Source organism: Hyposmocoma kahamanoa, unplaced genomic scaffold, assembly GCF_003589595.1.
Source record: "Hyposmocoma kahamanoa isolate Upper Pololo Valley unplaced genomic scaffold, ASM358959v1 99879, whole genome shotgun sequence".
NCBI lineage: Eukaryota > Metazoa > Arthropoda > Insecta > Lepidoptera > Cosmopterigidae > Hyposmocoma > Hyposmocoma kahamanoa.
Genome location: NW_020656077.1, coordinates 1,634,321 through 1,657,714, shown reverse-complemented (window position 1 = coordinate 1,657,714; position 23,394 = coordinate 1,634,321). Strand labels below are relative to the sequence as shown.

At 36.2% G+C, this 23,394-nt stretch overlaps 1 protein-coding gene across 5 annotated transcripts in view; it reads right to left on the bottom strand.

The window, feature by feature from the left end:
• LOC113239499 (LIM domain only protein 7) overlaps positions 1-23,394 on the bottom strand; it is a 112,959-nt gene that overhangs the window by 37,101 nt on the left and 52,464 nt on the right. For all 5 annotated transcript variants that reach the window (XM_026476530.1, XM_026476531.1, XM_026476533.1 and 2 more), the window contains one exon: positions 2,254-2,454. In XM_026476530.1, the coding sequence (XP_026332315.1) occupies positions 2,254-2,454 (201 nt within the window). The remainder of the gene's footprint in view (positions 1-2,253; positions 2,455-23,394) is intronic.

Here is a 23,394-nt window from a genome sequence, read left to right as displayed (position 1 = left end):
CAGTCGATCATAGCTGGTGTCGAAATTGCATTGATAAACTCAGTACAGAGTACTAAAAAAACCGATCTCAAAAGTTCGTGGAATTACATCTACGTAAGTTTTATTGAAATCGGTTACCGGAAAGTGCGCGAATACAGATTCATCCCCTAGTTTGCCACCCTTAGGGGGGAATATTTTCTTCACATTTAAACGGGACCACTACTGAGTTACCCTCTCTCGAACATGAGTTACCGAGTAACATATGTACATATAAAAAAAACATACAGTCGAATTGATTTTTTTGAAGTCGGTTAATAACTATAATTGTTTTGAATATCCACGGTTGCCTGACACTACTAAAAACTTTCGGTAGAATGGCGTGCTACCTGTTGGTATACAAACCCAACGATCTTCAGTATTTGAAAAGGTTACTGTAACGGGGTACCTACTTACTTCGAGTATTTTATTGTGACTGCGATAAATCACAATTGTTTTAAAACGGAGAGCTGAGGTCCCGATGAATTTATAGGACAATAAATCTTTGCCCATACAGAAAATATACCACGCTGTAATGAGAAATTTCCAATAAATCAATAGACTGTATAAAACACATTTCGGGAAAAGAAAACTATAAAAGCATCTCTGCCAAGCCAATATAATCGTAGAGTTCACTTTCTTCGGCGAAAATTATATTATTAACGTCGCCTGTTAAATAACGACAAATCGAGTAATTACAAAATTACGAGCGGAAGGGCTTATAGTGTTTATAAATGTTATCCTTCTAACGTTCCACTTTCTAATTATTTGGAGCTATTTCCTAGAAATAGGGAACTCAGAGTAATATTTTTCTTTTAAAATAATACTTAAACATCCTTTAAGTAATTACTTAATGCTACTTATGAATAGTTGCATTATCTTCCTTCAGTTTAACAGTTGTGGTTGTGACCGCAAGGATTAAAAATTGTCAACACGCTTAAACAACTATTAAGACTAGGTATTTTAACGCGAATCTGGATTTTAGGAGGTGAGGCGAGCGGGTTCGCTCCCGTAATCTGCACGCTTAAATTATTAATATGAATAAAATAAGAACAGGCGGAGAAAATTTGACACAGAACCGACGGTGACAATCGTCTGATGGCGACTGACGGGGCTTCGGGCGGCGGGAGTATCATTAAGCAGAGGGGCAATTTTCAAGTTAGTTAGTTTTCAAGTTATTATAATAACTATAGGAGCTTCAGTTGAAAACCAACATTTGGCTGGTTCTCTGTAATACTTAAAGAGAAATATGTCAATATAAAAATTATGTGCAAAGTGAGATATTCTCAAATAATTCGTTTTAGACTTTTAGATTTTTTTTTTATTTTAGCCTGTTTTCGGAATTTTATATGATCGGGTAAACTACATTCTATCACGTAATGATTAGCAGCACCTTCTTTAGACAATATCCTTAGGTGTATCGTATATTTTTAATACCCCGTTATTTAATAGTAAATACTTAAACCATTTGATCTAGCAAAGCAATTTTTCTCGCATCTCCTTAGTAGACTCGCCTTAAGTGGTTTGAGTAGTAGTACGCAATACATTGTGTGGGGATTAAACTCAAAAGTGTTACCGGTTGAATACTTTTTTGGCGTAGGCAAATTTTATTAATATTGAACTTTTTAAGAGAACACAATTATTAATCTTGAAAAGTTCTCATAAGTTTCTATTCATAAGTGTGTATTCGGTGAAGTAATGATTTCTTCATAGATATTGTGTTGTAGACGATACATGGTCTGTGTGTTGCACCAAGGAAGTATTTTAGCTTGAGGATGTACTGTATCAGTCCAATTGCAAAAATGACCAACGCATTAACCTCCTAAGGCCCCGTGAACATCAAAATGTAAAATGAATAAAATGTAATAATGTGTAAAATATTTCATATCCAGACAACATTATTACTATGAATGATCACGTAAACATTGCATTCAAATTAGCGTCATATATTCCATATGACTATAGAGTATCAAGAAAAATAAGCGTTTCGTATAAACCTGACATACTTGCTTTATATTTAGTAGATTGGGCGTTTAGCGCTTTTCCCATTGTAGCTGAGCCTTGGGAGGGTAATAGGCAATGAAGTCTCACGTTTACAGTAGGTGGACCCATAGTTTTAGGCCGGGTGTTCAGTGCCTGCAGTTTTAATTAGTCTAGCACTTACTTACTAGGAATTCCTTTATGCGAGACCAAGTAAGTGGTGCGTCATGTGGCGTATTTACTTGTGTGTTTACTCACCGACTGCCAGTCCTCTTGGCGTTCGATCCTGGATGGTTCGGTGCGTTTGGCGAGTTCGGCGCGGCGTAGTTGCTCGCGAGCGCGGCTGCCCAGGTCGGCAGGCCCAACGCGCACGAACTGTAGTGGGTTGCCTGCCGGTTTGCCCGGCAGCACGGCGGCTGTGTGAGGACGCGTTGCCAAAAAGTCCGCGCTATCTGTTGTCTGAAAACAATATCCTGAATTTACTAAACTGTAATTGTATCTATCTACTAAAAAGACGGTGAAGGTCATAGTCGACCTCAGTGACCCAATGCGAGTAAGGTCCGCCGCAACCTAAGGGGACGGCACGGCATTAATATGACGAAAAGTAAAATACGTTAACGTTAACGACATTATAGAAATTTATAGAAATTTCAATTGTAATGGTCGCAGCTACAAAAATGCATGCTTTGGGATATTTCGGTAGGTTGTTCACCCAAATTCATCTCCTTCCTGGAATATAGTTCTCTTTTTCTTCAGCAAGACTACCATTTTTAAATACACATGGTCTATGTTATGCTAATAAACCAATTTGCAACGTTACATACAACTGATCTCAAGAGATGCTAGGTGCGAGCGTGATGTCGCGACGGTATGCTTAGGCATGCCTAAGGACACCGCGGCATTATTACCGTCAGTATGGGCTTGCATGTACGAATGCCGAAGGATCCCTAAGGCATTTCGCCGATTTATAGATGACATGCCCTCGAGAAGTTTGGCCCTTTTCGGACGAGTAGATTTCAACAAGATCATTCATCAATGTACATTTATACCTATCAAAGTAAAAGAATTGTCATTAAAATCACCGGACTTCAAGAGTGGTTACACACGTCGACTTTAGCAGCGTTCCTGAATCGCGTGATTGCTTTTTTTTAATAAAAATGTAAGTGCACATTTGTCCTCCATCTCACCTGATGGAAAGTTAGTAGCAGTAGCGCTCCTGTGCAAGAGTTCGTCCAGGGTAGTACTGCCACCTTACCTATTTCAGACGCCAAGCAGTGACGTCACCATTATTGTGTTCCGGTTTTGAAGGGTAAGGGTGCTGGTGAAGTTACAGGCACATGAGACTTGTCAACTTACGTATCAGGGTGGCGGGCGCACTGCCAGTGCCCCTCAGATCTTTGCAACGTAAAGCTTTGAGTGGCACTGCAACTGTTAAGGACATCAGGCGAACGGCTTGTTCGTCCCGTCACTTGACATCATAAAAAAAAGTGACGATAGATCGACGATGGAGCATGCACACCTAAATAATGCCTATACACTCATGCCTTGAAAAGATTCAAGTTATAACTTTCAGGGAACGAGTCTGCAGGCAGTGAATTCCACTCCATAGCCGTTAGCCACATAAATGTGGAAGCGTAACGCTTCGTGCGAATTTTAGGAATTAGGATTGCTCGCTACACTTGCGATTTATAGGCGATTGCATCGATGCAAACGCGCGACTGCATCGATACAAATCGGTTTCGCCGCAATAAAAATTGAGCCTATAGGTAAAAGCAACAAGAAACACCTAACAATAATAACGCACACACTCAGCATAGCCCCGCACTAGGGAAAACCTGTGTCGCGGGTGCTATGGACACCACATAGACAACCACAAATTACACCCAAACTCACGAGAGAAATACGTGTAGGTCATACAAATATTTCTCCCGGCCCGGGAATCGAACCTGGAACCTTTGCGTGGCAGTCCGGCATGGTAACCGTTCGGCCTCGGAGGCACACAAACCTAAACAAAACATACACGGCATTTTACATCATGACGGTTGGCTACACATTTCTTAAATTATGGAAGATTTTTCTTCCATCAAAGGATTGTTCGTAGTGATAACCAACGATCGAAAAAGGTAAACGTCATAGCCGTTCCAGGGTTCGCAACAAATGGAACGCAAAATGCAACTTCCAATGTTTTTTTTCGTTAACGGTACCGAAACGTTTTGTCGGTACATTGTAAATTTTACCTTATGTTAATGCCATTTGTGTTTAATTTCGCACGAGTCGAGACATCTATAACTGTTACTTATAGCTGCCCTCGTAACGAAAAAAGGCACAATTATGCGTACTTTACACAGCAGTTGTGCCGTTTTTCGTTCCGAGTGCAGTAAAGGTCCCTATGGTAATGGTAACCGAGAATTGCTGGAGCTCGCGCTGTTATTACAAGGTGACAGATAATATCATAGCTACATGTATTGTGTACAAGCCGTGTCACGCTTATGTAATATTAGATTTGATTAACACGCATGAATACAGACAGCCGTATGTGATACGACACTCAATAATAATCCAATATTTGACGACTTATTCAGTTTTACACCGCTGATTTCACTAGCTTTGTGAACTTGTGACGCAATCTTTAAAGTTTATAGCAATCACGTGTGTGACTGTACTACGCACATTTCGCATGAACAACCGTGCTGTACTGTAATTTAGATTGGTATAATAATAGGACTAAGTAGTATATTCTCATCGCATGGATGGTCCATAGACACACGTAATCAATAATTACAAGTTTGCTAAATAACGTTAAAAAAGCCAGTAACGTAGTGTTTCATAATAAATTACCAAATGTCGTAACATTAATAATTCAATTTGGCCACGATCTCTCGTCTATTAGGCTAATTTATTCGAACAACAATAACGAAGGTGAAAGTCACGAAATACTAGGATAACAGAAAAGACAGGAACAATTAAGAAAAATAGTATTTACCAACAAATATGACGACAGCTATTTGCGCACACTTTCACTGTCATTGCCAATTACAAAACAATCGTTTCTAACACGCCCAGCGATTACGAGCGATAAATCAAAGTTCATGCTTGTGGAACATTTTCTATTGAAAGACAGAACGGTAAAGAATCTACTTATCCTTCAAAACAATAATTTAAAAATAAAAAGTGAATACTCTACGAACAAAGTTCACACTGGCAGCTGCACTCAAAATTAAATTTAGAACGTGCAATCCGTTGAGCGTTCTAAATTTCCGTTTGGTATGTCGTTTAAAATTAGAACCCTAGACTTAGTTAACCGTTCGACACTCTCGTTTGTTACTCGCTGGTTCTATTTTTGAATCAATGATTTTATTTAAAAAAGTTTATTTTGTATAAGTAAATATACTAGCAAACATTCTTGCTACGCGCGCGTTTATCTTGTGAACAGCGTTAAACTAACTTTCGCGGTTTTCCACAGAAGCGACGCGAGAGGGGAAAGTAACATCTTGTGTTAATTAAAACGGCATTATATTAATGTAGCTGCAAAATACTCTGAGCGGCGAGGCATTTAATTGATAGGTACATAATACCGAGCTAGGCAATAAATGTTTCAATGCATTTTTATAGTTTCGCGTGCCTTAGGCTGTTATTTAATTTATTTGAACACTCAATTATGAAGATTGTCTATGGCAATTAAGTAATTAACGTGCTATCATATAACCAGAAAATAGCGAAAAGCTTTACTTAAATAATTTTCTAAACGAAAATCCAACTCAATGATACTGTTTATTGCTAAAAGTACTTCTGCGTACAGAATTAAATAAATCTCGAGGCAATGCTTTGATTTCTCGAATTTCTAGATGTTTATGAGAAATGCAAACTTGATTTTCTACTTAGCACAGTTTCCTTAGCCACCAGTCACGTAAGGTGCTTTTCATCTAATCGTTGAGAGTTGGGTATATGGAGTGGACCTCGGCGGTGGGGAACATTACAATTACCAAAAGACGAGCACTGCGAGTTTAAGTGGTTTATGACCACTTAAATTTTGTTAATTATCTCGTACATAAGTAATATTTGTTACGTCACCTATTCACATATAAACATTGACATTTAGCACAACCACCAGTTATTAGGTTTCACTGATTTGTGCGCGGTCGAACGTAACGACAAGACACCTGCACTGATCTCTTTTTCGACATGAAATAGTAAAAGTAATTAGAAAGGAAGCGTTTGAATGTTTAATTTACCATTGCGTTTAAGGTTACGTAAACTTGTTATGATTATTGATAATCGACAAAGACTTAGATAACGAAAGTTACTTTAGTAAATTTTAGTTAGTGTATGTTTCTGTAAGAGAGAAAATTGTAATAAAAAAATGTTGAACTTTTAAATAAGTAAACGTGCTACTCACGGAATCACACACTTCGCAAGTCACCTGTTTGTATTAGTGTCAAACTGTGGACTGCGAAAGGACAATTAACCGCTGCGGCGCGCACGTATGGACTGCCCGGCCGCAGCGGGCCACCCGCCACCAAATGCTGCGCTTTCTCCAAAAACGTGACGGTTTTCTTCAACGAGTCTCTCCATCTCTCCACCTGACTATAGCGAGCAATGGACATAGCGCATCGCATGAATTTCAATAATATTTGACGTCATATTTGTGATAAAGAGAACAACAGCATTAACATTTCTTTAACAGTAACATTTCCTTAAAAAGTGCGATATTATATTACTTTATACAGTGATTATCGCACCAATATAGTAGTGTAGATTATTATGAGTTATTGATCATAAAGATGTGGAGTGTATCCTTATGATTACTACTGTTTAATAATGTTGTATTAAACAGAACATATATCAGTTAGATTTTCTATTGAATGAGGCTTTTTAAACTGTGCGCAGTGATCCGATGACGCCCGCTATTCAAATTCGAGTAGAATTTTTTATCGATAGCAATAACGGCTGAAATAGGTACCTATAAACTTTCTAATTTTAACACAAATCATGTAGTACAAAACGCGCACACGGCATGATATATAAGAATTGTCAAAAGAACATAAGAGTGGCATACAAATTGTAGGAAGTACCTAAATTGTTGGTTACTAATGGGCAGAACATGGTGTACGTAACTCTCGTGTTACGGACGTACAACATGTGAGCAATGCTGATATTAGCGCGGGGTCAAGCCATTTTCGACACCACTTCCACATGATGAACATTTGTTTCGTAACCGTTTAAAAAAAAAAACACGTCTAAATTGCATTTGCATGTACTATCGTATCTATTGAATATTTACTTCATACATAACGTAACGTATCCCTCTGTACAGTTCTTTTTGATAATTTTGCAAAGTCAATAATGTTCATTTTGAAACTTATTATCAATCTTGTTGTTATTTTTTAAAATCTTAAAGTAAATGGGATCACAACGATTTACAAATTAATTTAGATTGAGCGTTGGGATCACAGAACCGTAGTACAAATATTCAAATAAAATGAAAGTAAACATAATTAACACGGTTTCTTACCAGCCCCTTTTCAATACAAAGTTTAACCACAAGCAATATTTAGCTCAGCTGAAATATATATTGAGTTTGGAATATAATATTTCAGCGCAACCGATGCGATGTTTTATGAAGAGCGTGCTTCAAGGGTAATATGCAAGTTCGCCTACATGCTTACAAAAAGCTCTGTTCAAACAACGTGACCGGTCAACGGCGATGACATCAAAATCAAACATTGCGCAACGAGACGCCTTGAAAGATGTAGACATGACTCACGCACAGGTACCACTGTACAGTCAGTCGGTGTCACACACAGCTTCGCACTCTTTTAAACAATGTCTTAAGCAAAACATATCTAACCTATACAAAATATTATTTATATAGAAACACATAATACTGCTGCTTATACCGGTGCATATATGGTTATGTTCCGATATAACGTTCATAAGGACATAAAAAGGGAATATGGCGCAAAAAATTAATAACCATATATGTAAGTTGGATTCATATGTGGAATCATACAAGTATACGAGTACGATGTGAAAGGAAAGGCGTTCAGCAAAATGAGACAGGCGTTGAAACTTGGGCTTCACCGAAGGTCTTTGAAGGGCAAATATTCTTAAGCCGAGTTATCAGGAAATCAAATAAGAGTGACAAGAGCATACGTGGTGACCGATAGGCGGGGGTCAACGGCCAGAGCAACCTACACACACCCACTGAGTTGCTGGGCTCGGCACCCTATATGGAGTTAAGTCATAATATGACAATTTAAACACAAACTTAGAACTGCTAGCATCATGGCATTATTTCGGCTTTCTGAAGTATTTACGGGAAAAGACGAATTACGGTAAATATATCAAATTCGTCTCAAAAGATTTTTCCCTTTTTGCGCAGTATTTGTAAGTACCTACTACGTTGGTGTGGTATGTGCACAAAGGTGGTGGGAATATTTAGAATTCTTGTCTGCTTACGAACTCGTCGGAGTAAAAAATTCCAACTGGCGCATTGTTATGAAACGTGATTTTAATGATGAGTTCTTGGATTTTTTTGTATCATTCAATGAAATGACATTTGCGCTAAGCATTCGGTTTCTTTCCATTGTTATCATTACAGATATTTTCGAAAGTGTTGGCTAATTAGTTGCATGACAGGCACACCTTGGAACAACAATTAATTGCATATGTAGCGTTTTGTATATTAATCAAATATTAATTTTGAGGTCGTTATTTAATAAAGTATGGCAATAATAAATAATTTGAAAAATTATCGTCAAAGTAACTTACTTCAATATACCTACCTCATCAAAAGTGTCTAGGGATCGATCCCTAAAATGTGTTTGAGCACATTTTTGCACATTACTTACAATTATGTTAATTATACTTTTTAACACCAGCGGTCTTTTTTTGGTCAATTTCATAATTTAATAAATTTACACAGATATTCTTATTTAATTATAATACGGTAATCAAATATTAAACAAATCCCTAGACACTTTTGTGTGTGTATAATAATAATAATGCGCGCACTCAACATAGCCCCGCACTAGGGAAACCCTGAGTCGCGGATGCCATGGACACACACATTACACAAATTACACCCAAACTCACGAGAGAAATAAATGTAGGCCATACAAATATTTCTCCCGGCCCGGGAATCGAACCAGAGACCTCTGCGTGGCAGCCCGGCATGGTAATCGTTCGGCCACGGAGGCACGTATAAAGAACTTATGGCGTCTGAAATGTGAAAGCGCATTACACAAAACAAACGAGACGTTATTATGTATATGATATGTTAAGTATGTATTTAAATATCTGTTTTTAAATACAAGTGTCTTACTAAACAAAATGCTCTCTAATGGATTATATAAACAGTGCGTCATTCTAGTACCTTTCATTACAACACACGTCAAGTGTTCTCAAAGACAATGGTCTCTGTGGTATAACGAGGCAATTAACTTATAACTGACTATTTGACCAGCTAAAGATGTTTCGGCAGCATTTACGGGCATGTTAATGTCGCTTTTAACCGACTTCAGAAAGGAGAGGTTTTGTTTTTTGTCAGAAAAGAGGACCTAGTAGTGCTCTCATTCAAATTTGAAGAAAACATTACAACTCTAAGAGTGGTATTTTAGGGGTAAAATCCGGTGTAGTGTGAAACTACGAACCCCTATAATCTTCATCTCTCTCATATACGTTTTGTAGGAAACGCCCTTACTTTTCCTGATTCCTGAAAGAGTTTCAACTAATATTTACTATAATATTAGTGTCTAAATTACTTCAATTTGCTATTGTAAACTATTTCTCGCACTTTGACAATTCATTCAACTTTCATGTCAGATCTCCCGACTTTAGCATATTTTATCGTATTGTTAGTATCTCCGAATTTTGCTATACGTTTGAGTAGCTGAAGCCGACGCTCAAGATGAAGTAGAACTCCACCTGCGAGTATAAACTTACAACCTCGCTGCTCTTCGGTTCTGCAGGTGCGTTCGTTTGTAACAGAGGTCTGTCCTCAGAGTCGAGGGCAGTGTCTCCATCTTCTCCTATCTTCACCTACATACTACACTTACATCGCTCACTCTATCACGTCCTAACACTCTCAGTTTCTTTCCACTCCGACCTCCTAGCTCTCCATCACCATACCGGTTTATTGGGTTTCACCCACTTTCCGTTAACCACTTTCAAAAAACTTGGCAAATAGTTGTAAATCGTGCGAAAAAATTGAACGATTTAATTCCGTTTTCCCCTTTCCATCATCAGGAGACTAGTAGGGCTACCACGATAGGATGCGACTCGCGCGAGAGCGACATACAGCGCGAGATCTCTATGCGAGAATAGCAGTATCTCGCGCTTTATGTCGCTCTCGCACCCTTTCGTGCTAGCCCTCCAGACGTAGGCTGGGATTCCACTCCTATGTTGTGGATATTCTAAGGATTCGCACGAAGTGTTTCGCTTATACATTTATATGGTGAACGGTTATGGAGTGGAATTCCCTGCCTGCAGACTTGTTCCCTGAACGGTATAACTTGGGTCCTTTCCAGGTAAGAGTGAATAGGCATTTTTTAGGTATGCGTGCTCCTTCATCAACTTCATCGTCACTTTCCATGAGGTGAGATGCACGTCAAATGCACACTAATTTCTTTTATAAAAAATAATAAATATTATGGTATAATTTTTTTATGACTACGTATAATTGAATATCAATACTAAAAATCGTGACATTCAATAAACTTAAAAAGAAAATCCATAAACTTTTGAGTTTTTTTTACAGTTATAATTGTTAGCTCAACAGTTGAAAGTTCGTAAATATCATCAAAAACAGTTAGCAAGTTCGGACATGCATTGACCAGACGGGTGAGACAACACGTAGTAATGCCGTGAAATATCCAATTACCCTCTATTACCGCATTTGTAGGGATTTACTACGCCAGACGTGACGTGACGAAGCACGACTATAAATCGATAGGAAGGTTCAAGGCAGTTTAGTAATTGACACCTAAGCTCTTAGTTATGGAAGTCTTAGAAAAGTCGATGAGCGGATTACATCGCCAATAAGCGTAAACATACACATTTATAACAAAATGTAGACGTTTCTATATTTTTAATAGAAAAAAATTCAAGGTACTTACTTACCTACTATATGTGGCAGAAATACTTTTACGCGTCATTTTTACTTGTCTAACTATAACGTCGTGCGTGTACGCACCATTTTGAACCACTTTTTACTTACGATCTTCTACTGACAATAGCCGTTAGCGTGTGTCACTTATCAAATCTACTGACTTTCACATTTCTATTGCGGATTAAAGTTTTTGTTAATGTCAAATCTACTTTCCTGTCAAGGAATTGTTGAACGTGTACTTTCATATTTGGAAATAAGATCGCGGTTTCATTCTTATCAAAACATAAGTCCAGTTAGTTTTTTTCCAAAACTATGAAGTAATTTCATCTTTTGCATTGACGTCGTCAGTTGCGTGTTAAACATATTTTCAACTTGTGTCCTCATAACGTTATAAGCCACTGAGCGCAGAACGTGCCGCAGCAGTCAGTACAATTTTCCCATAAGCAAACAATGGTACAATAGACAATAGTGACACAGTGCTGGCGACCTTGGACGGAGAAAGTTAAGTTGCACCGCATCTTTGGCGGGTTGTGGTTTCCATTGGGTACCAAACCAGGCCTGTCTACGGCTCCTCCTCCTCCGTCCTCTTGCACGAATGTAGTGATTTGGAGAGTATTCTTTATAACTTAATTAAATCAAGCTACAACACATGCGTCTACAAAACACTCCGTGATTGTAAGAAGCAGTCATAAGTAAAACGCACTTGAGCAAATACCCATTGTTTATGACTCCTTGACCTCATGAACTAAATTTTAACAATTAAGTTATTCGAGGCTAGACTCATTTTTATTTTGGACGAAATCAAGAAAATTTTCCGCACGAGGCCACACAAACGAATAACACCCAAATAATACACACATCAAAAGCGTCTGAGGAACAAGCACATTTCTGCCAATTACTGAAAATCAGGCTTTTTAATTATTTCCACCTATTTATATTTAAAAAAATAGGGTAATAAAATATAAAAAAAAAATACCGTATAGACATTTTAATGTGTGCAATACGAAATCGTGTTATTTTCAGCTGTTCCAGTGCTCAAGTTGTTTCTCTAACGCTATACACAAGTAATAAACACGCGAAAGATTGATCAACTTATTATGCCTATTGCTTTATTACCGTTCTTGACCTTTTAGTCGAACTGACCGCACTGGAATCCGATTGCATCTCGATTTCAATAATTTGAAATCATTTGCGTCATTCCTCGTCAAAATATGAATTAACAATTTATTTCATTGACAACGAATTCATTTTGCAGATTGACATCCGCATGTTTTATTACAAGGTCATACGAAATGCAATTTTATCAATAGCGTAAGAACAAAAAACATTACATAATTAATATATTCTTTATTGCAACAAAAAAATACAACAGAAAAATTAATTGTAAAAAAGGTGAGCAAAGGTGAATTTAGCTCTAAAAGAGATCTCAATTAATTATTCCATAAAGTTTTTAACAGAGATTCGAATCGCGACCACATTTTTGTTTGTTCTATAAATAATAACGGCCGGCGTGAGTAACAACAACAATTTATGAAAATGGGTTATTTAAAAAAATACTAAAATTGCTAACTTGCTTGCAAATAACACAGCCTTTTGAGGTGATGGACTTTAATTTAAGTTGTTTAAAGTGGATTAGTTACTATAGCTATAATTAATCAAAAAATGATAAAACTGTGATGTTACGTACTTGCGCACGAAACAATTTACAACCAGTTGGTTTCGACCTAGGGCTAAAAATGGCCGCGAACCAAAGTGGAATTGAAAAATGCACTTAATTTTCGTAATTTATGCTTTCTTTGGTGTTGAAGTAAATTTGGATACATTCAACGTTTTTGTTAATAAGGTCAATGCTTCATAGTCTGCACACACTATCAAGTCCTGGGCGCTGGTCTCCTATAAGTCATGCGCGCTGATTGGAGACTTCACACGCTTTCAAAATATTTTTTGCACATTCGCCGATACATGTATGTATATATATTTCATCACCATGTTATCCTTCATCGTGGTAATAAATAAGAGAATTAAATTTCACATGATTTCGAAAGACCTCCTACATGGCAGGTAAACCAGCACTCTTCCAAATAATCTACCCATGTTTTTAAAATATCTATAAGATCTTTTATAATTTATTATGAAACTTTGAAAGCGAATAAGGACACAATTATGGTTCATAAACCGTGTTCCAAAGAAAGTCAATTGGTCTTAAGCAATCTTTGAAATATGCCGGCGATGTCAATTGGACGAATTAAAAGGTTCCGTCTAATACATCTGCTGTTAGTTCCATAAAAAAACCGCATAACTACTTAATTAACCTGGCCTTTACCAATATGAATTTTCTTAAATACTTTGCATTGTTTAATTTTGCAATTAACAAATGGCCTATAAAACAACACACGAAGCTAAGTCTGATTTATTTATTCTAAACAAAAAAAAAGAGGAAATCTCAAGTAAGTTCGTACAAATCTGCATACACTGTACTTATTTTGTTTCATTCATTCATTATAATTTGCGAAATGCACTTCTGAGATTCTTTTTTCATTTGGTGCATCGGTTGTTTCTTTCTTTCCTTTCCTGTTTTTTTTTATTTTATTAGACTAAAATTGCAAAAAAGAATATTTATTTATTTATTTTACTTTTATTGTAATATATGTAATAAATTACAGAAAACTGTTTACAACATTATTTTTAAACAATATTATTTCTTTTTTGGTAGATATCGCCAAATATACATTAAGTATTTTGTGCAATGTATACATAAGTCACTGGTAACTCGGACGACGGACAAGGGTTTCTATATTAAGCAGCAATTTACGTTCTAAGAAATCAATATATTAGTAAAGCAAGCGGCATTACACTAAAACCCATTATATTCAGCGCTATCAAAATGTGTTCATAACAACAATAGTCAAACAGGATCGACCTTCATTTGTTCATGTTCCAATGTCATCGAGTTTACTGAACAATGATACCGATCAACAGATTAAATAATTGTAAAATCCATCTAACAATATCTGAGATCTATTATTTCGACGCGTGTAATGGTTATGAGATTTTTTTTAAGTTGTAAGGGCATATGTACCTTTTGTTATTATCAATACATAGTATCAATAAACGTTTCGTTAAATATTTAGCAGCACATCAAAAAGAAAGAGAGATTTTGAACTTGGGCCCAAGTGACGAAATGTGCTTATATACCAAAGTTTAAACAATTTATCCAAAACTTATGGTTACTTTCCTGTTTTTATATTTAAATTGGAATAAAATTGCAAAAAAGAATATTTATTTATTTATTTTATTTTTATTGTAATGGTCTCAATTACAGAAAACAGATTACAATACTATTTTTAAACAATATTATTTGACTTTTGGTAGATGTCACCAAACAAAAAACTAACTAACTATATATACTACTACATTAACTATGTCGTGCAATGTATATATATGTACGTCACTGGTAACTAACTGGTAATACGGCTAAAAAGTCGTTGAAAAACCAAATTCAAAGACACGACAACAAGCACATGGAAAAATTCGTGAGGTCCGCTGGTTCGTTCCGTGGCTTAGTTGTTATAGCGTCTGCCACGATATGCTAGAAGACGTCGGTTCGAATCCGGTCGGATCGAAGCAATTTTTTCTGAGTGTTCGATCTTTGTATTAATAATTATAACAAACTAGTGTAGTAACTTCACAAAAAAAAAATTGAATATTAATTCAAAAAAAAATTAAAATTTATCCAAAGTCAACGAAGAGCGTACGAAGAAATTTCAAAACATAAAAACCTAATTAAGCTTATGATTGACTGATCAATCACCCTAAAGCGTGACGGCACCAATTTAGTGCTTTGTTTGACGGACAAACTGACAGAAAGGTCGTCCCAAAACATGTGATGCAAATTCTAATTACAAACTTGAGATATTGCGATAACAGTGTCAAGTGCGGGTATTCATAATTTTAATTTTAATTGTGGATACAATGTTAATGATGATGAGGTATTGGAACTAAATTAACAACAGAAAGGCAAGAACGATGATTCCATTTTGTAATAACCTGTAATAATCAACAGAAACGACCTTGGAATATTGTTTTAGAATGTGTCGGTGTAGACGCAACAGTTGTCCGCATCTTTACGCGCAATTTGCTAGTTTTCTAAGAGCAACTTTTAACCTGCTAAGGTGAGTTACTTCTAACATTAAGATGAAAGTGAAGCTGCATTTCAAAAACGAATTCATATTCACATGTGCGAGTAAGCGAGACAAATTCAGCTCATTACAAAGACAAAGGGGCGAAGCGACGACACGAACAGTGGAGTTAGTAACGCTCACGTGAAACCATTGACTAATTTTCACACGGTTTTCGACGAGTAGCAATGTTAAATCAGATAACCATGATTTTTCACTACTGAACAAATGCCTCGCCATTTTCAACATTTTCGGGTACTGGGCGTAGGTTCAACAAAATTTCTCCTGGGTCACTCATGAAACATGAAATACTTTATTCGCAAGTAAGGTGTATGAACGATGATGGTAGCAGAAGCAATTGTATGAAATATGAAAATAGGTACTGTATGTATATAATTTAGGCGGTGTGCATAAAAAAATTACATAATAAAGTACTTTGTTTGGTGCTTGAATTGTATTTCACCAATCGCGCTAACTTCGGCAGACCTCCTATTGTTTCTTTTAAATGGCATCATAACTAATAGTGCGTAATTAAAATGGCATTATAAACCATTTACTGGCATGTTTATGTTCAATTAATGAGCGGGTTGTTCTTCTGAAAGTCTAGAATGTTTTACATATTTTCAACTCAATGTTGCATTTACATCGTACAATATCTTTTAAGTCGCATCGAGTTATTAAGAACTAAATATGTTATGTGTAGCTATAGAAGTGGTGAATCAGCTAAACAATGAAAGCTACGAAATTACTAAGAAAATAAAGACGCAATGCAAGGGTGCTTGTTGGTTATTTCGATCTTATTATACGTTCCTACAAATATTTATTCATTTATTAAAATTACATCGTCTGTGTATACTTATCACGATACAGAAATTTTGCAAGAAATTATCTCATAATTATATTACAAGAACTTATTATTTTATTATATTCTTTATTGCACCAAATAAATACAACAGAAATGTTAGATTAACCAATCCAGGGCAGTGAAAGGTAAGATTATAAGCGGGTAATAGCGTGCAAGAGAGAATCAGTAAGAAATAGGTACAATAAACTGCATAATTAAAAATAATTTTTTTTATTTTATTATAATTATTAATACAAACATCGAACATTTAGAAAAAAATTAATAACTTAAACGAAGTAGTGGAGTAATTTCACAAAAAATAATTGAATATTATGGTCGTGAAACATTATGACATTCAATAAAAAATTATTATTTTATTGTTAAATAAATTTAGCTAATCTGTTTTAAGCAATAATATAAATAAAGTATGCACAAACAAGTCGCCTAAAATACAAGTACTCATTTAGTCGTTTAGGCTTCGCAAATATACACATATAACATAGATATATAATATAGCCCCGCACTAGGGAAACCCTGTGTCGCGGGTGCCATGGACACACATCGACAACCACAAATTACACCCAAACTCACGAGAGAAATAAATGTAGGCCATACACATATTTCTCCCGGCCTGGGAATCGAACCCAGGACCTCTGCATGGCAGTACGGCATGGTAACCGTTCGGCCACAGAGGCAATTTAGTAGTAAAGGAGCTCCTTGTGAAAGAGTTCGTCCAGGGAAGTACTGCCACCTTATCTATTTCTGCCGCCAAGCAATAATGTGACTATTACTGCGTTCCGGTCTTATGGGTAAAGGGTGCTGGAGAAATTACAGGCACAAGGGACTTGTCAACTTAGGTCTCAGAGTGACGGGAGCAGTGACAGCCCCCAGATCTTTGCGATTTAAAGCTCGTGAGTGGTTCTGCAACTGTTATGGACAGGCTGACAGGGCGCCCGACTAGTTCGTCCCGTTATATGTCACTTGTGATGAATTTGTGTAATATTTCAAATCATTGTAACGTTTTAAGGCAATATAAAACACAAAATTCATTACACACAATTACTGTTATCGCAATTCCATTAAACATATTAATCAATAACGTATGTTTTATCTTTTTAATAATTAAAATTTAATGGATCTGTTGACTAGTGAACACTGTTTACGTTTGTGTTATTATCTATGTCCCGTATAAAGTTCGTGTTTGTCTATGGAAAATGTTTTACTTTATGCCTTTCAAGTTTACTTCGATAGTCACAATATATCACGTCATTTCTAAAAGTAGTGAGTGCGTTTTGTTAAGTACCTTTTGGTGCTAGTTTTCATATGACTAGGTGAATAGACGTTTTGTACTTAGTCCTGTTTCGAGGCTGCCTTACTTTCCACCTTTCTTGCTTTGTGGCTGTCGTAATGAAAATTCTTAAGAGCACACGTTCATTACATAGGTCATTCTAAACATCTCAAACATTCTACGAGTCACGTCATACAGCGCGCATGCGCTAAGCAAACAATATAAGCAGGCCAGTGCGCGTCCCACTTTAGTCTTTGTAGTACGTCGTAATATACCACTCTAAATGAGAGCTGCGCCGGCAATGTGACTTGTATGGGTTCTGTCAACTAGGGCGGACAGGGAAAACGTGCGTGAATGCAGGCTATCTTTAGCTTTTGACTGGAGTTGAGACCATACAAACATGAGAAATAAAAGAGAGGCGCCTGACACCCTGTAACAAATAGGACATGGCTCACCTGTCTAGTGCCAGTATACGGAAAGGAACGCCACTCCCACACACCTTAACAACAGCACTTGGGGAGTATCCTTTACCAAAGCATACGTTAATTTATGAAATTTGTTTACTTATACGCAGGTATGTATCCGTTTTTTATGACTAAGTAAAGGAATGGACACCACATAATACTGTCTCAATATTGCTCAACTCTCAATATATCAACCTTACTTTACATGTGTGAGTTTGTAGTAGAAGGTACGTTACGTTATATTTAACATGCACTTTTGAAGTATGCACTAGATACACATTTACACAGTCCAAGAATAAACGTGTCTTCAAAAGTTACTTGTAGGATATATCACCATGATCAGTGAATGCAGAAGCTCAATATACACCCTAAACAATGTTTTTATCCACATATACACACATCAAAAGTGTCTAGGGATCAAGCACATTTTTGCCAATTATTAATTAATTTTTTAAACACAAATGGCTTTTTATGAATTTCATAATTTATAAAAAATGAACAAATAAATATGGTATGAAAGTGGCGGGATGTAAGGAGAAAGTAAGGTCACAGAAAAAATGGATGGATAGTGTCAAAGATTACATGGATGAGAAAGGTATGAAAAGGTATGTAAATTACGGCTGATAAGGGCGTGTGGAAGAAAAATAAAATGACAGGAGGAAGAATAAATTAATAAATAATTTAATAAATTCATATAAATAAATATTTTTATTTAATTTTAAAAAAGGTAAAATTTAAATATTAAAAAGAACCTTGATCACTTTTAATTCATATGTAATGTTCAGCATGAAGGTAGCCTGAGCTAGAAATGTCGCATGAATTTATCAACCAATCAAGTTTGCTGGTATGTTTATTGTATGTACGTAAGTATTAATAATAAAACTGCTTGATGTTATCAATTAGAAATTGGGCGTATTGTTTCAGATCTATGATTATTTCAATGCAATCACTCAGTGTCGGTAACTAGTTTGTATTTGAGGTCAAGTGCGACAATTCCATTGTACACTTCCTGATCAATGCGGTATGAGCACGGGTCACCCGGTTTCGGTACTGGTATATTGGAGAATGGAGATCGAGACGGAAATGGTCTTAATTGATGTTTTTATATCTAGATCTAGGCTGTGCATAATTTAAGTTTTGGCATGTGTGTCTTTATGGAATTTGGTAGCGTCGAATGGGTAAATAAAAGAGATGAAAATGGCGGTGGATAGTATTTTGTAAATATTTCTTAATAACGAGAGGCAGTTCCTGTCAAGAAAGTTGATAACTTTTAAAAAAGCGGTTTAGGTGGCATAATTGTAACGTCTAGTCTAATATAAAAAACAACAAGATAAAAACATATTGAGTTCTTAGGTTTTCGCGATTGTTACACGTAGGAAATGAAACTATTTTTCTGGATTTAAATCGCGTATATGACATTGACACTGGCACACACACAGTCAACCGTGACCATGGGACCTGTAAAGGGCCCGAAACGTTGGTTTGTTTGAAAAAACAAATATACGCGATTTAAATCCTGAAAAATAGTTTCATTTACTAAGATAAAAACAGTTAAAGAAACAATGTTTGAAAATAACAACGCCTTACACTAAACACACCTTTCAAATGTGATGTAATTGGACATCGTCTTTCGCCTTCCGACAACGAAAATATTGGCCAAGAGCAACGGCTCGAGGACTCGCGCGAGGATTCCTTACTTAAGAACTCACCATCTTAGTCGATCATTCATGTTCAAGCATGCATGCATGCAGTTAATGCGTGAAGTCGTTATCAACTTCATACAGTCGAGGTTTCAGATAACGACTTACTAACTGCATGCAGTCGAAACCGACTTCATGCAGCCATGATATATATAACTGCATGCAGTTAATGCATGAAATCATTATCAATTTCATGCAGTCAAGATCTCGGCTGCATGAAGTTGATTACGACTTCACGCATTAACTGTAAACATGCAATCAATCGGTTAGCAGCCTAGGAATTACTTTTTACTGTAACATGTTTTTACGTAACATATAGTATTTAAGGGAACACCATAAAACTATACATTTACTGTTATACATTTTACTGTCGATAATAGTATTTTAAGAAAGGGCTCCAGTTCAGAACAGTCGGAGAATGGCTGAGTCTCTAAGTTATTGTTTTCCTTCCTGGATCGGTACTCATGACCGATTAGATGGCCGGCGAGATCTCCAGACCTCACACTATTATATTTCTTTTACGGTATTTAGTTAAAAACGGAATTGTGGCCTATTGTTTCGAGTATTCGTTATTGAAAAGTCTACGAGCAGTGAACTTATCAAAATGGTGAGCATTTAATTTGCATGCAAAAAAATGGACCACATTTAAAATTTGCAATAACAAATTAATTACAAATACCGTTTGTTTATTTTTTTTAACTGTAAATTGAATGGCGATCCTTTAATTTATTGCAGTATTACTCACTTTTAAAAATATATTACCCCCATGAAACAAAATATCCTGTCTACAATATTTGCAGAACCTCCAAGATATCCTGTGTATACGGGATAATAGAAAACGTCTATAAAATATCACTAGGCCACTAAAAGAAGTTGCAAGTAAACAAATAACTTCCATCGGAAATAGTGTCAACAATAATTCAGCATAAAAATATGCTCCAATGGTATACAGGCTGTTAAAAGTTAAAGTTTAAAAGTTGTATGAAGAAAAAAGATTAAGAAATACCGTGTTGTAGTGGATAATAAAGTATTTGATCTGTCTATATATAAGTTACCTGTTTAAGAAACATTATTTTAGTTTTGTTTTGATGTTTCTCATTGTTAGTTTAATTTTAATTTCCGGCGGCAGTGAGTTAATCAGTTTTGGTATTTCTTAGCACAGTCGGTTTTTGCCGTACCTACAGATTATTGCAACGTGGAATTTTAAGCAAGTGATTTGACTACACTTTATTTACATTTAACACACTATAAACTTCGGGTTACCATTTTCTGGCTGATTTTGTATTGTAAGTTTTTATTTTTTATTAATAATTGTTCTACCAGTAGGTTGTATTTAATTTTTTTGTGAATCGGTGATTCAATAGTTGAATAGATCGTGATAATTGTTTTCGTGTTTTAGTTTGACTATATTATGAATTCAAACCTCGCTGAAAAGTTCAAGTGAAAAACAATTGTATAATTGGCTTGCCCGTACACATACGTACAGATACGGCCTGTATACGGGCAACCCAATTACATAATTATGCCAAATTTCAAGACGAGATAAGCAACCGTGACCTACAGAGAGACACCAAAGCGAACGGGTTTTAACCCTTTGTTGCTTTGTTGACGCTGAGTTTAAATTGGGTTGAACAAATTAACGTCCAAAATTCAGGGCAAAATCTATTTACAATTAAATATGTGTTGTAAATCGAATTTTGTTTAAATTGAATGATGTTATTACAAAAGTATATTGCTTTCTGATCTAGACGATTCGATTTACCTTTATATTGAATCGATTCGCTTGAAAGTCGCATTTAAATACATTGATATAAAAAATTGTTAGAGCGTATGAACTTTCATCGATTTTCATAAAAATTGAATCGTTATATGTGTATTACCTTAATAGTGAGAATCCATAGGATTCCAAAATGAGTATTGTGTAGAGTTGCCTCTTTTTTGTCCAAGAAGGTTTTTTTATATCGAAATTTGTAATTAGTATGTGGAATTATACCAAATTACGTATTTGCCGTTCCTGTTGACGATTTTGGGCAGAAATGGGTAAAAATCCGGTTAAAACCTGGGCGGGTTTCTTAGTTTTTTACCCACTGCCATCTCTGCTCACCACAAAGGTTGTTTTTCAACATTTGGGTTGAGTTCGGAATCCTAAAAAGAAAACCGCTTGCGACAAGTATGCTCATTGCGTTTTAATGCTTGCACGGCTAGCACGAAAATCAGAAAGTTCGCGTGATCGACTCTACTCGATTACAATTTTCCAAGTTCGCATAAAATTATAATATACTACTTTGTTAAGCAAGCTTGGTCTAAAAATGTGGTACATCAAGTGCCCAACAAATGTAAACATACCTGAACCGGCAATTTAATAGGCACGGACACCGTCTAGGTACTTTTAACAGACGGAAATGGTTTTCCTTTTACGAGATTTTATTAAAACGGTATAATCATAAACATTAACGTGGACAAAGATATAACTGTTTGTATAAATTACCCCCTATGATGTCCATGGACAGTTATTTTAATCAAATACGAAAATGAATGTGCAGAAGCATGTTGAAGAAGCAAATATGCGCAGAAGCATGTACGTACACATGTGGTTGCATGTTCAGCAGTATCGTAATTATAATACTAGAAGTTTATTTAGCATGGTAATAATGTGTGTGACCCTTAGCATTTTCCAGTATAAATTCAATCGCTATATAAAATGTAGTCGAATGTGTAAGCGAAGGCCGTCCGGCGAGTCGTCGGCAGCGGCGCCGTGCAGGCGCGGGCGCAGCGCCGCAAATGTCAGCTTCGCTGCGTCGGCTGACGCGTCCGGGCGAGCCGCGCCTGGCAGCAGGTGCACAGAAATAACAGATGCGTTTGCTTATTTCGACTTTTGCGATTTTTGGCTTTTAGGATCTTCAAATGCCAACAGGATAGATAATTTTTTGATTGGAAATGTCGATGCAAAGCACACAACTCTTAGCAATACAAGTTTAGCAAGAAATATTTTTCATGAATACCATTTCTTGGATGTAAATTTACAGGACAACAATGCTCTTTTGAATTTATAGCTCACAAAGAACTTATAAAAATAATAAGAGCCCCCATATATCCTAAGTTGGAAGTGCCATCCATTAAGTAAATTTTATAGTATCATTAATATTGCACTTTGACAGTTGCTTTGCAATTTTGGATTGAAGTGAAAAATAAATTTATGAAGCATGTAAATTAAACATTTAAAACGACAGTAAACGCCCTTGGTGTCTGACATTTTTGTAGAGAAAGGCAATATATAGGCATCAGTATAAAAAATCCAGCAACAACCTTAAAGAGACATGCCTTTCGACCTTATTCAATCTAGATTTCTCATGGCCACACACCCAAGGACTTTAGCGAAACTTTATCAATTTTTCTTATCTATGTATGGACTGTACAAGACATCGGGTGGGAAAAATATGAGAGACGGAGTACACAGGAAAACATGACTTCGTTGGAAGGTCAGTTCATTACCGTGAGAATCGAAAAAGGATATGCTAATTGTGATTGATTGGATACATCCTCAATTCGATACAACATAGCAAGCATATCGAACATTAATTATGTATTATGCTGATTCGCTGTCAGAGTAAATAATTAGTGCCCTATATATGTATCGTGGTTTCGAATTCTGAAAAACTTGTGAAGTTTTCAGAATTTGTATGCGAAATATTTCATGAGCTTTTCGGTGAAGGCAAACATCGTTGCATCGCATTGGGCCAGTGTGGCGAACTATGGCCTGAACACTCGTATGAAAGGAGACCCGTGCCCAGCAGTGGGACGTATAAATGGGTTGAT